The 14,078-nt window shown below is 40.3% G+C and overlaps 1 protein-coding gene across 5 annotated transcripts in view; it reads left to right on the forward strand.

Moving 5' to 3' along the window:
- Positions 1-881: 881 nt before the first annotated feature.
- PHF6 (PHD finger protein 6) overlaps positions 882-14,078 on the forward strand; it is a 46,635-nt gene continuing 33,438 nt past the window's right edge. Inside the window, exons 1-3 of one of the 5 annotated variants that reach the window (XM_035008837.1) lie at positions 882-1,063; positions 5,009-5,192; positions 5,415-5,516. In XM_035008837.1, the coding sequence (XP_034864728.1) occupies positions 5,055-5,192; positions 5,415-5,516 (240 nt within the window). In that variant the 5' untranslated portion in view covers positions 882-1,063; positions 5,009-5,054. The remainder of the gene's footprint in view (positions 1,064-5,008; positions 5,193-5,414; positions 5,517-14,078) is intronic. The other 4 variants (XM_035008863.1, XM_035008828.1, XM_035008846.1 and 1 more) reach the window with 4 other exon arrangements.

Here is a 14,078-nt window from a genome sequence, read left to right on the forward strand (position 1 = left end):
TTAGCAGCTCTATGAGATGGATACCATTGTGATCTCCATTTTGGACGTGCTGGAACTGAGGGACGGAGAGGTAATGCAACGTGCTCAAGGTCACAGAGCTAGAAGTGGGGGAGCTGGGATTCAAACCCAAGCAGTCAGGCTCCATACATCAAAGAGGAAAGCGCTCGATTAGCTGTCGCGTTTACCTGTGTTGAGTTACAAAGAAAAGCACTTATCTTTTTCTGCTCATGATAATCTCCGCATTTATAGAGGGCCTGTTATATGCCAGGGACGCTCATACACGCTTAACTTGCATTATCTCATTTCTTCTTCACAATAAACCCGTGAGATCTTATTTTTAATCCCCATCTTAAAGACAAAAAAATTTTTTCAGGTACGGGGATGAAAATGATTTGCCCGAGGATTGAAATCCAGGCCGACTGACTCCACTACGAGCTTCTCAGTCTTTCCTGGCAGTAAAATGAGAGAACGGAGGACCTCAAAGGGATGCCACGAGAGTACAATGAAATAATGGATGTGAAAAGGCCTCGGTGAACAAGTGCAAGGGATCAGGCCTACCCACTTGAATCACTATTGAAAACTGGCTACCCAGAGCCCCTGTCCAGTGGTTTCTAGTCCCAACCCTGCCCCTTCTCCGCCCGACCCACAGCGATATCTTTGAATCTCTTTCTCTATCTCCTCGGATCCGGCCCCCAAACACTTGGCTGAGCGGCGGACCGGAGAATAGAAGGTACGCGCGCGAGCAGGAGGCGGAGCCTGCCGCCCCGATCCGTACTGGGGGCGGCCTTCGCACATGCGCCATGGCTCTGCGGCTTCAGTTGCCCGGCCGTGCAGCCAATCGGGGCCCGCGGCGCGCTCGAGACGTATTAACGCCGTGTTGAGTCGTTGCGTGCGAGGGGGGCGACGTAAGGGCGCTCCGCGAGCCCGTCTCTCCTCGAATGAAAGGAAACAACCTCCGGCGACAGAGCCCCGCTCCCAGGCGCTGCCGGAGAACCGACACCGACTTCTTTCTCTTTCCCCGCATTGGCGCTTCTCCGCTGCCGTTCGCCTCTGGGCCCCGCCGGTGAGTCCCCACGGTAGCTTGGGGCCCCCCATTCTCTGCCCGGCGGGAGAAGACAAGGAGGATGGCGATGGCCAGGCCGCCGCCCCTGCCCGTTGTTAAGGGGGACTCTTGGTGGTCTCGCTTTATTGTCAAGGACCCCAGAAGCGCCGCTCGTTGAAGGCGCTTGGCAGGGAGGCTGCTGAGAAAAGTGCTTTGGAGGAGCTAAGGGAGAGGCTAGGCTTAAGCCTAGACTTCGGGGGAGGGGGCGCAGCATTTAGGGAGGAAAAAATACTGGGGATTTTTAGTCTTTGCCATCGCTTAGGACATATTTGGGAAGGAGGGAGACTCCCAGTTTGGGAAGCGTAAGAGGAAGAATGGTTAGGATGGCAAGAGGGTTAGCTTTACGGAACTCTGGGGTGGGGGGAATTAGGGGCGAAACTGAGATCTGAAACGAAGACTGTTTGAGGGCGAACTCCTGGGGAAGGAGGGTTAAAGAAAGTGGTGGGATAGCTTCCTGGATTCGGGAGGATTGGAAAAGGACGATTAGGGGACCCTGACTTGCCGACCGAAAGGACCTGCTAAAGTGTTTTAGAGGAAGATAGTTTTGCGAGTTTATCCAGCGCTTGATTAGAGGGAGGTCTTGGAGTCTAGTGTGTATTGAGGAATAAATAACGGGGAGAGGATCCGGTACGTTATGTGTACCATCCTTTATTATATGGACGAACAGCACGGCATTCTTTTGAAATTTGTTCGTTTCGATATCCTGCGTGGAAGTTGAAAAATCCTTTCTTTTTGAAAAACCTTTTGTTTTCATCGGCTTAGTACGTAATATCAGGTCTTATTCATACAGTTCAAATTCTTTCTTACCCTTGGGTTTGAAGCAACTGGAAAATTCCTTCAGTTTCCTTTTGAATAACCGCAAAAAGCAGTGCGAAACATGTAATAATATCGTGCAACCAAATTCAGGTGCCCTTCCGGTTCATCTCTTACTCGTTTATTTCTCTCCGCTGTAACTTTCCTGACAGAAATACTGCTTCTTTGGGGATCACGTTTATATATTCTGAACTGTATATTTCAGCTTGATTGCGTGCGGAATTGTTTGATCTTCCGGAACTGCAGTTTTTGTTTTGTTTTGTTTTGTTTTTCTGTGAAAATGGTCTTTCAGATACCAGACATTGAATGAGCTCTCGACTGGGTTCTTGAATGCTCTCCTTGATGTTTCAGGTTATTTCTACCTTGGTGCTTTACAGCATCTTGTAAAATCAGGAACGCATTGATTGTTTCAGCCTAACTAATCGAGCTTTTATATTTTGCCAGACATTTAAATGATGTTTTTCACACCGATGCCTTTGCTTTTTTATTTCTGCTTTATAACATTATCCATAATGTTCTGTTTCTTTTAAGGAAAAGGTTTCATTGTTGGGCAAAAGCATCAAAGTTTGATCTCTGCATGCGCTGAAAAACCTTTTATACTGAAATTAAAAGGCCATAGAGCTGTGTGGATCATTATGAATCCCTTAATATTGGTCCTTGGAATGCCCTTATTTTCCCTAACTAGAGACCACAAATGAGACAGCATTAGATAAAAATCTGTATTTTTATGATAAAGACATTTTTGTTAGGAGTCATTGTTTCCATGATGTTCCCTACTTCATGTTTTACTAGAAGGCTGTAAAAAATTAGCAAGATATGCACAGATGCATTATTTGAATTTTAGTGGAAAAATCCATTTAGTCATTGTACATTGGGGAAAGTTTTTAATTGGTTTGGTGCACTTTTTTTGTGTTTCTGTTTGCTTTACCAATTTAAACTGATTAAGACACTAGAATATTTCTGAATGCAAAATAAAGCGTACCATTTTTCCTCTCTTAGATTTTTGGGTCTTTGATATCTGGAAAAGGAAATTCTCAAAATTAGGAGGAGAAATGTACCTGTTTATAAATTCAAAGAGGCAGAATTCAATACGGATAGAATTTGAGGGATACCATTTTCAGAATTAATTTCAAGAATAAAAAGTGCTTTTCTACTCTAGGACCTTTTTAAGATCTTAAACCGGTTTTATAGCGTAGGCTAGGATTGTACAGAAATTACACATTAAAGATGTCTGTACAGATAAGATTCGTAATGTGCCATCCTTTGAACTGGCCAAGGATGACCGGGAGAAATGCTGAATACATTACAGTGGTTTCAGAGTGCCTACTATTCATTGCATAGTAGTAAAGAAAGCTAATTTAGAACTCACATAGCAAATTTTGGCGCTATTTGTGAATTTTGGTGTTTTGCATGGTTAATTTTCAAGATTTTGGCAGCTATATTCTTGATAAAGCAACTGAACACATATTTGCCTGTACAAATGCAAACACACTTCCCCTTTTGTTTCTTTTGTTTCTCTGTTATGTCCTTTTTTTCTTTAATCCTAAAAGTATTTGCTGCCTGTTTTCAATCAGTTTCATGGTTTATAGCCAGTGCTATGAATACAGTACTGTTGTAAAGTATCGGATGCCATTTGGAAGACTGAGGTATTTAAAATTGTAGATAGCATTAAGAGTTTGTTAAACCCATCAACGCAGAGACTGCCAAGGCCTTTGAAGTTTTGTTTTTAAAAAACAAGATAAAGCAAAACAAAAACAACCCTAGGTCTAAATTGATAAAAAGACCTGTTTCTTTGTGGCTTCACCTTAAATTTTGATTCCGTGTCTGTATTTTTATGTTGTAAAACCCGGAATGGTTTGCAGCTATCACCTTGCTGGCATCCAGCTGCTACTGTTCTTGTTGGGGAGCAAGTGCTTCTCAGAAAGCTACGATGTAGTGTTCGTGAGTCCAATTTTCAACACGGTATCATGAAAATATTCAAGTATGTAGAAAAACAGGAAGAATTTCAGTAAATTTTAAGACAAAAATCGGAGATGTTATTGATTGTGATGTGTGTTGTAGCAACCTGGATCCTGAACTGCTTAGTTTGGTTGATTTGGGAAAACTACACAAGTCACATCACCGATTTTACACTTGTTCAGATTCTTAAGAATCCATGTTGAGATTGATGATGTAAATCTGAAACCTTCTATGTTAGAGCTTTTCTTCCCTTTTTTTGTTTGACTCCGCTACCTATAATTTGACTACATTTAAGGGTCATTCAGAAAAATTTTCCTTCCTTTTACATAATATTGCTAATTTAATGTGGAAGTTACTACATTTAGAACTCCACTGTCCATTTGTAACTTTAATTTGATAAGGAGGCTTCTGGAGTAAGCCTCAGAGTCAGATGATATAGTTTTTTAAAATAAATAATTGGTTCCTAAAGCATGCTTTTTTGAATAGACTGTTATAAGTTTAATTTTTCTTTACTCTAAAAAGGAATACAATAGCAAAAATTTGTTAAAGATGTATACATGATTTTTTTTTAAACTTAAAAATAATTCAGATTTTAAAAAATGAATGTTTCAGAGTCATGGTTAAGTGCATTCGTTTGTCTTTTGTTGGTTTATCAATATGTGAACTTTAAGGAATTGTGCAATTTTAGAATTCTGTTCACTCTGGATATTGTGTCCTTCTCTTAGAAGTTTCTGCTCTGCTCTTAGATACATAATTCTTGGTCTCCTTGAAGAGGCATCTAGCTATACATGAAAAATAGTTTATATTAATTATGTCAGCAGATGGTTGTTTTAGTATCACACATTGTACATTTTTTATCGATCCACACAGAAATCGTTTTAATTATTTCACATATCCCCTAATTTGGGAGCAGTTTGATTTTCCTGAATTACTTCATTACCTTGTCTTTATGCGTATGTTCATTTTTTTCATTACAGAGGCATCATAGGTTTTAATATTAATTTGTCTATACTAAATAGCCATTTTAAAATGCATACGTTAAAACTTAGGTTAAATATTAAACAACTTACATGACTGTGCAAACGGGTATTAAAGTGAAATTAACCATTTTGTTGCCCTTCTTATTCTCTGTAGCATTTCTTGAGGCTTAAAGTGGCATTCTAAAAGCAATTTAAAAATCATGTCAAGCTCAGTTGAACAGAAAAAGGGGCCTACAAGACAGCGCAAATGTGGCTTTTGTAAGTCAAATAGAGACAAGGAGTGTGGACAGTTGCTTATATCTGAAAACCAGAAGGTGGCAGCGCACCATAAGTGCATGGTAAGTATAGGCTGGCAACCGAGACACCGGAAACCCTGAGAATCCTGACAATGAATACTCCCAAATACGAAAAAACTCAGTTAAAATTTTAAACACATGGTTTCTCACTAATGCTATGCCATTTTTACTAGAAAATTTCCTTGTAAAGTTAACATCTTATTCACTGTTTCACTGCAATTTCTTTAAATGTGAACCTTAATTTCTTTTAAATGTAATTTATAGCTCTTTTCATCTGCTTTGGTATCATCACACTCTGATAACGAAAGTCTTGGTGGATTTTCTATTGAAGATGTCCAAAAGGAAATTAAAAGAGGCACGAAGCTGGTAAGTTGGTATTTCTGCCTCTTGAGAATAAAACTTATTTTAAGCTCATTAAGGAGGAAATTGCTTAGTTTACAGTGTTATTGCATTATTAACATTATGATTTTAAATTGCAGTCTTTCCCCCCCCCCCCGCCCCCGCCCCCAAACCAGAAATTCCAAGGTTGGGCTTAACTTATTTACCACTCAACAGAAAAGGAGTGAATCAATATTTATATTATTCACTTTGTTTTCCTTTTCAAAAAGAATCAGAATCTTCTTGGAGGCTGTGTTGACTGAGAAAACAAGCAGTTTGCTTAATTTGAATGTATCATGTGTTGAAGTCTTCATTCAGGTGAATTTTCATAATTCAGATGTCTTTTCATCTTCCATCATAAAGTCATTGTGGTCATCATAAATGAAGATGACCGTACCCTTTCCATAAATGAAGATGACCGTACCCTTTCAGCAGGAAAATGTTAGCACTTGCAGTGTATGACTGTGGTTCAGCTATATAACCCAGCATTTATAACTTAGTATCACTTTGGATGGCTTTTACTGTTTGTGTGAAACTCTGCTACATTGAATGATCCTGTAATTGTCTTCTTCTAGCAACCAGGTTGGCAGGATACTATGTTGCTCTTTTGGAAAAGTAACATCCTCTCAGTTGGTATTTATGATCCATTATGGTTTACATTGAAACAACGTCTCTTCATTTGGTTATTATTTTTCTCCTTTGAACCCTTTACTGAAATTATATCTGCAAATGTGCCGTCAGTAGCTTCACTATTAAGTGCTCCATTATTTTAAAGATGGGTTGGGCAGAACATAAGTCTATGTTCTTAGGCACTGGATAATCTCATATTTCACAAAGAATCTGAGGAGCAGAACTAGGAACTATCATTTCGATGACCAGGAATAAACGATTTTTTAGAAGTTGTCAGTCTTGTAGTAGTAGGGAAAAAAAAGCAATATGAAGAAGTTCAAGGATTTGAGACTTGCTTTAGGATAGTCTAAAACCCTAGGATCAGTATTGGCGCAAATGGGAATTCAGAGGTCAGACAGTTTTTGTGGCAGTGAGACCTTAACTGAAAGTATTTATCTTCCCCCACCCCCAAAACTGTAGTAGTAATAGAATGCTTCGTGTTTTTTTTTTTTTAGTGTGATTTTTTATTTGGTGGTTTCAGATTTCCTCATGTTTTTAAGGCTTGCTGATTTTTGAGAAACAGAGCAGTATGTTTTTATTTCTTAGTCCTTAAAAACAAATTCAGATGTAAAGAAAGAATACTATTTACCTGAAAGTGGTTGTACTGTAAACCTTATTACCCCATTATTTATTCCTTGGCATTATGAATATGCCTGGAAAATGCTTCTACGTCCTGACTTGTTAGCATTTTTGTCACTTGGCATGACAGCTCTGGTCCGAACGGGAGCCGTTTTGGTCTCTAATGTTACTTACTATTAACAAATCCAAGGCCTAGTTTTACATGAAGCATGTACATCTGGCAGCATTGCTAAATCCAGTGGAGGTTTCATTTATTTGGACTTGTTTGTGAAGAGAGCACCAGAACTTTGTACAGGTTTCACTAATATAAATTGTTTTGATTAATTTTTAATGGTATGGTGCAGGGAGTTAATTTTTTCCCAAGTGTAGTGAGTTATAAAGAATTAAATTTGTCCCTTGATCTAGGGAGTGGAAGAACATCGGAGGTTCAGACCACAAGCTATAGTAAGTAACAGACTTGGATGTGAATCCTAGCTCTGTCACTAACTAGCTGGATGACCCTGGGCAAGTTATCTACTTCTCTGCGCCATGTTTCCCTCACCTGCTAAAAGGAGATAGTGACAGGACTTGTCTCACAGGGATATTGTGAGAATTAAAAGAGAGACTATACAGGACTTAGCATGGTGCCTAGCACGTGGTTAGGACTTGATAAATGATAGCACCCATTGTAGTTAGTGTTTATAAATAATAATATCCTGCTAATGGCATTGTAGGCTAGCGAAAAGCATGCTGGCTGGGAAAGTCATGAGGCTTGTTTTTTGTTTTTTGTTTTTTTTCCAATAACTCCACCACTGACACATTATGTAACTTTAGACAGGTTGTTAACTTATTTGTCTTTTCGCCAATGGTAAACAGATAATGCTGTATCACTGCTTACTAAACAGCAATGTTCCCGTGGCTAAACAGTTCTAAGAAAGATAGAGTTACCTTAGGAAAGATGTTTAAAAAGCTATTTTGAGGCTGTGGGCATCTAGTAGTAAGGAATAGGGTCACAAGGAGGGAACTCTTGAGCCTAGTACATAGTTTTGCTTCTTCTCCTTCTCCCAACTGTCAGAATTTAAATAAGTTACATAGGGGATAAGGCTAGAGTAGCATTCATATATTTAACTTTGATTTCTAGGTGAAAAATAGGTCATGAATACCTGTTGAAAATAAATAGGAGTGCTGGTTCCTGGGTGCTTTCAAGTCAGGTTCCAGCCTATACCTGGTGTTGGCTTAAGATAGGTGCTCACTCGCCCAACAGAAAAGTAAAGAGAAAAGAGTCTGGGGCTTGCAGTGAAAGTGTTTAGGTGACCAGATGGGTCAGAGTCTTGAGAGAGTGGGAGATCACAGAACAGGAGGTACAGGTATGTGGTTTCTGTGTTCTTACTGCCACCAGCAGTTTTCCAAGGTTTTCATGTCAGTCACAAAAATCAGGGGAGGAAAGCAATTCTGTATGAGCACATTCATCTCTTTTGCATTACTTTTCGGCACCAAGATGGACCAGGAAGAATGTGCCAGAGTACTAAGGATTTTATCATTTGAGTCTTTGTTTTTGCAGTTAAGACAGATATATATTTTTCCAGAATGGTTTCCAGTTCCTTTTGCGGCCATATGGAGACACCACATCTGTACCATCTACTCTTAATTCTCCAGCCATCGAGCCAAGAAATGCAAATTTCCAAGTAAAATTATATGAATCATCGTCCCCGTTTTCATTTTCTTTAAGGAGATACTTGGGAGGAGTACATTTGAAGAACATACTCTTTCTGGTTGAAGCTAGGTGGTGAAATCATTAAGAGTATCTACATCGGATAGTTACCGTTGGAATTGGTAACTGTGTCCGATGTATCACTCTGAGAACAGGAGTTCAGAAGGCCATTTAGTTCACCTTCCCCAACCCCTATGCAAGATTGCCTCCAAGCCATCCAACAAAACATTTTCATCTCTGCTATTCTTAAATATATCCCGAGGTTGTGATTCTACCCAAGCAACTTGAATCATGACCATAATTATATGACACTCTTCAGAATTGAGAAATTCATCCTTCTTTATAACTTAATTATCTCACTTAATTTAAGCTGTTTATTCTAGGTCTCTCTCCTTCCATTAAAGGAAGTATTTGGGTTTTTTCTTTATTAAAACTGGAAAATCTTTCATATACTTGATGAGTATCCACAGGTCACTCCTAAACTTTCCCCTTTTCTTTCTTTCTTTTCTTTTTTTTAAAGATTTTATTTATTTATTTGAGAGAGAGAGAATGAGAGACAGCATAAGAGGGAGGAGGGTCAGAGGGAAAAGCAGACTCCCTGCCGAGCAGGGAGCCCGATGCGGGACTCGATCCTGCGACTCCAGGATCATGACCTGAGCTGAAGGCAGTCGCTTAACCAACTGAGCCACCCAGGCGCCCCAAACTTTCCCCTTTTCAAACTAAATTTTACACGTTTAAAGAAAGCCTCTGAACATTTTTCCTGTTTTTTTTTTTTTTTCCCGATAGTAGAAATAGCTAACATTTATTGCACACTTAATATGTGGGCAAAGTACTTTAAATACATGATTCTTTATAATCCTGACAATCATAATGTGAGATGGGAGGTATTAATTCTCTCTTTATGGACGAGGAAGCTGAGGCCTGGAGAAGTAACCTGCCTAAGGTCCTATTACTACTAAGTGGCAGAGCTGCCATTTGACTTTAGGGCCAGTGAACTCCACAGCTAGAACTCTTGATCACCCCAGCTTATACTAGACTGCCTTTTAAGCTACCCAACCCAAAATCAGATTTTAAAAAATATAATTATTAGAGCTTAGTAGTTTTTTGAAAAATATGGAAATACTACTGGATTTCGGACATAATCAGACTCCTTTTAACATGTATTAATAGCACTGTTAGTTTTTAGGACAAAAATCTTATATACGTACTAGGTAAGAGTATTCTGATGCTTTGTTACCCTCAAGATATTTTTTGTGGCCTCTAAAAATGGAAAGACCAGTTTAACGTGGTTCTAATGGAGTGTTTGGCACCCTAGAGAAATGGGGTATCTGATTTTGAGAGTTTATGATCTAAATATTGGGTATGCCATGAATCTGCATATATGACAATTCATAGGTACACCTTTTTCTGTGTGGGAGGAGCCTTGCCTATTTAGGTAAGTAAGACTGCTTCCTAGAAATGGCAACATTTAAAAAAGGGAGGGGGGAATGAGTCCAGGAAATAGGTTAACTACCAGAATGGGTCATTGAGACCGGCAGTAATGGATTCTAGTTAAGGTAGGATAATGGTAAGGTCTTTAAACCTTAGGCAGGAATTTCATCTTGGATAGGAGGGGATGGGGACAGGCAAAGCAGTTTTCAGGAGAAAAGGGATATACAGTAGTCATTGTGGAGAATGAAATATAATCAGGGCAGCATATTTGTCTGCTGTACGTAAATGTCCTGCAAGGGCATCTTAAAACTCAACCTGTCTAAGCCATTATTCATCATCTTCCCTGCCCGGAACCCCGATTCTCTTTCTGAATCCGTTACCTTCAACTCTTCTTACACATCTGTCACATTGGTTCTCCTTTGGGATGTCTCTGCTGACTTTTCTTTCGTAATGTTACCCTGTACGCAGTCCTCCTTTCCCATCCTTCCAACATACTGCTGCTAATTGCTGGATCTCTACTTCCCTGACTTCGAACTTGCACTGACGCCTTCGTGATACAAAATCATACCCAGAGGCCTCAGCCTGTCCTTCAGAAGTCATAACTCACCTTGTCCATTCTTGATCTCATTCTCTGTCCTCTTGGCTTCCCAAACATCTGTTTGTCCCCACTGCTGTGCACATACTGATATTATTCATCCTAGCTGTTTCCTAGCTGCCTCTCAGTTCTGTTTTTAAGTTCGGCTCAAACTTCACCTCTGTCATAGAGTTTAACATGATATGCCTGGTATTTGTTACATGTGTGCAAGCCTTTCTTCCCCACTATATTCTGGTCTCTGGGAGGGTGGAGACTCTTCTCTTGGCCTAGCATAGGATTAAGTGGGGATAATGCATGGAAGACACTTTGCACAGTACTTGATGTCTCATTCGTGCTCAATAGCGTTCTAATCAATAGGTGGGCACTCATTAATTGTTGGATTGTTGGAGAAGAGCTTCAGTTGGATAATAGCGTGAAACCTTAATAATGGGCTAGGTGTAGATTGGCCAGGGAAGTAATGGTAGAGCGTAAAATTCCTCTTTTTTGGTTAATCAGTGCTCTAGTGTGGTTTGCAGCTCTAGTGGTTTGAAAAGGAAGGAGAGAAATCTAGTGGGAAAAAATCCAGGTGGTTGTTTGTTCAGGATGGTGGAGAGCTGTGTATGCCTCACCCAGGAGGGTTTGCATGTTTCTTCAACATTCCCTGGCCCAGTGTGGTGTTATTTTTGTTGTTTCCCTGGGCATGGTATTTGTCAAGCCCTCGCCCTAGAATCTAGAATTCCTCTCTCTGTCCATTTATCGGTTATTTAATTTAGTGCCTACTTTGTCCCAAGCACAAGGCGAGACACCTCGGTGGCAGTGCCACTGTGAATACATACAGTTTAGCCTTAGGAGTATGTAGAGAATGCCACCGGAGAGCTGGGATGGAGGAGCATCAGTAATTCTATTGGGGAAGTCAGAAGGCTTCACAGAAAGTGACGTTTGAAATGTGTTCCAGTGGGAAAGTGATGTCGTAGAAGTCAGAGGGGGGAGAGTTTCAAGGAGGAGGAAGTGGGCAAAAATACTAGGTAAGTATTAAATGCCAGTGCTATTTTAAAGTAGAGTGAATGGCTCATTTAGCATTCAGTAAGGACAAAACGGAGTGCCCACAGTGCATAGAATGCTACGGCTGTTCACTGCATACAGAGAAGCAGAAGATACCAGGTGATCGGTCAGTGGTGCTACTAAATCCTTAGAGCAGTGGTCCTTACCCAACTATGAAATCTGAAGGGGAGTGAGCAGGGGAGTGCAGGCGTGTATCTTTTGAAAAAGGTTCCCAAATAATTTTTTTAAAAGATTTTATTTGAGAGAGAGAGAGAGAGAGAGAGAGCGCACCAGTGTGGGGGGAGGGGCAGAGGGAGAGGGAGAAGCACATCTCTGCTGCGCAGGGAGCCTGACAACACAGGGGCTCAATCCCAGGACCCTGGGATCATGACCTGAGCCAAAGGCAGATGCTTAACCAAGAGCCACCCAGGCGCCCGTGCTCCCCCCCCCCACCCCCGCCAATGATTTTTGATGAACACTCTTGGTTATGGACCAAGAGTGCCTTAGGAGAGGGGTCGGCAAACTTTGTGTCCAGGGCCAGATTATAAATATTTAAGGACTTGCCAGCTATATTGTCTCAGTTGCAGTCACAGACAATACACAAAGAAATGAGAATGTCTGTGTTCCAATAAAACTTTATTTTCAGAAATGGCTGGTGGGCTGGATTGGACTTGCAGGACCCTGCCTTAGGGTATTTTTGTGGAAAAACAGGTAAATTCTTCCTGCAGATTTGTTCACTGGCCTCATTGTCATCTGTGTAACTAAGTGTAAATCCATCATGAGTGTATTCATCTATATGTGTATTTTTTTATAAAGCTCAGATTATGGCATGCAGATTAATTTTAATGTGTGCAAATATTTTACCTGTCATTTATATTAAAATGAATTTTGCTTTACTTTGGAGGTGATTAAGGAGAATGAATGTAAGGCGAAAGAGAAACTTCAAGTCCAGTGATGGAGAAAATCAGGTCTTTGACTATTACTGAATAAGTTAATTTTTTTTCCTTTGCCTTCATTAAATACTTCTTTGTAATTAGGAATAATGTAAATTTATGTCATTATATAACTAGTTCTCATTTATTTGTGCTAATGGAGGAGAACCCAAACCAGTAATGTAAAATAATCTATGTCTGGTTTGGGGGTATATCTTGGTACTTACTTGAGCATGGATGTGTATTTGACGTTCTTCACTGATTAAGAATAGCAGGCAGCATGTTTAGAGTTTAGAGTACCCTCAGCCTGAGAGACCTACACCTGAGAACAGCCTGAACCTATCGATCTGAGCTCAGAAAAACTCTGAATGTTTTCAGGTGAAAAAAAAAAAACCTTGAAAAGCTACAATAAGAGAATTTAAATTGCTCATCAGTGATGACTCATAAAGTATGAGTATGGAGTATGTGGTATTCAGAGCAAGGTCAGGGGACTAGGTTAAGGACGAACTTGATAGGCTTACTTAGTTCATGGCCCTCCAGTTCTAAAAAGATTTCTGAACTGATTTGTTCAGTAACTGCTTAGATTTAGTCTGTTACTCTAGTAAAAACAAGTACTTTTCAGTGGCCCTGTTTTTTAGAAACACTTGGAATTTAAGGTCCTAACCTATCAGGTGTGTGCTTTTCTGATGACTTTGATGGCTTTCAGATGTCATTTTTGCTTACTAGCTTTCCATTTAGACCTAATTATTATATAAAGTTTATTATTATTAATAATGTGAAATTTGTGCTTTTATAAGACGCTCTTCAAAATGCTGAACTGTTTTTTTTTTAATTGTAGCCCTAGCATAAACCAGAAACAGTCCTGAGTTCATGTTCCACCCTACCATGCAGTGCTGTTTTTAGGATTTTTTTTTGAAGATTTTATTTATTTATTTGAGAGAGAGAGAGAGAGTGCGCGTGCGCACAGAGGGAGAGGGAGAAGCAGACTCCTCCTGGATCAGGGAGCCCGACGTGGGGTTCGATCCCAGGACCCTGAGATCATGACCTGAGCCAAAGGCAGACACTTAACCACCTGAGCCACCCAGGCACCCCATAGGAGTTTTTAAAAAAGATTTATTTATTTTTAGAGACAGTGAGTGAGAGCAGGAGGAGGGGCAGAAGGAGAGGGAGAGAATCTCAAGCAGACTCTGCACTGAGCATGGAGCCTGATGTGGGGCTCAATCCCAGGACCCTGAGATCATGACCTGGGCTGAAATGAAGGGTTGGTCGCTCAACTATCTGAGCTACCCAGGCACCTCTCTTCTTAGGAATTTTTAACCTGTAAATCAGACAGCTGTCACTTAACCAGATAATTCAGAGGTCACTCTGAGCTTTCTAACCATGTTGGATAGGTGTCACTTATTCCTGTAAGTAAAGCAATGAACCTGGAGTTTAGGAGCATTTTTTTAGGCAGCTCTGAAAACTTACCCCAACTGCCTTGTCCCGCATTCTGGTTTTTACTGGAGGCAGTGTTACCTGTTATTGAAAACAACAGACACCAGTGTAAGGTGGACTGCCCTCACTTTATTTTTGTCTCATGTCTCCTGTGCAGATACCCTAGGTACCCTGTTCCCAACTCAAGTGCTTTTGGCATG

This window comes from Mirounga leonina, unplaced genomic scaffold, assembly GCF_011800145.1.
Source record: "Mirounga leonina isolate KUSES-001 unplaced genomic scaffold, KU_Mleo_1.0 Mir_101664, whole genome shotgun sequence".
NCBI classification, from domain to species: domain Eukaryota; kingdom Metazoa; phylum Chordata; class Mammalia; order Carnivora; family Phocidae; genus Mirounga; species Mirounga leonina.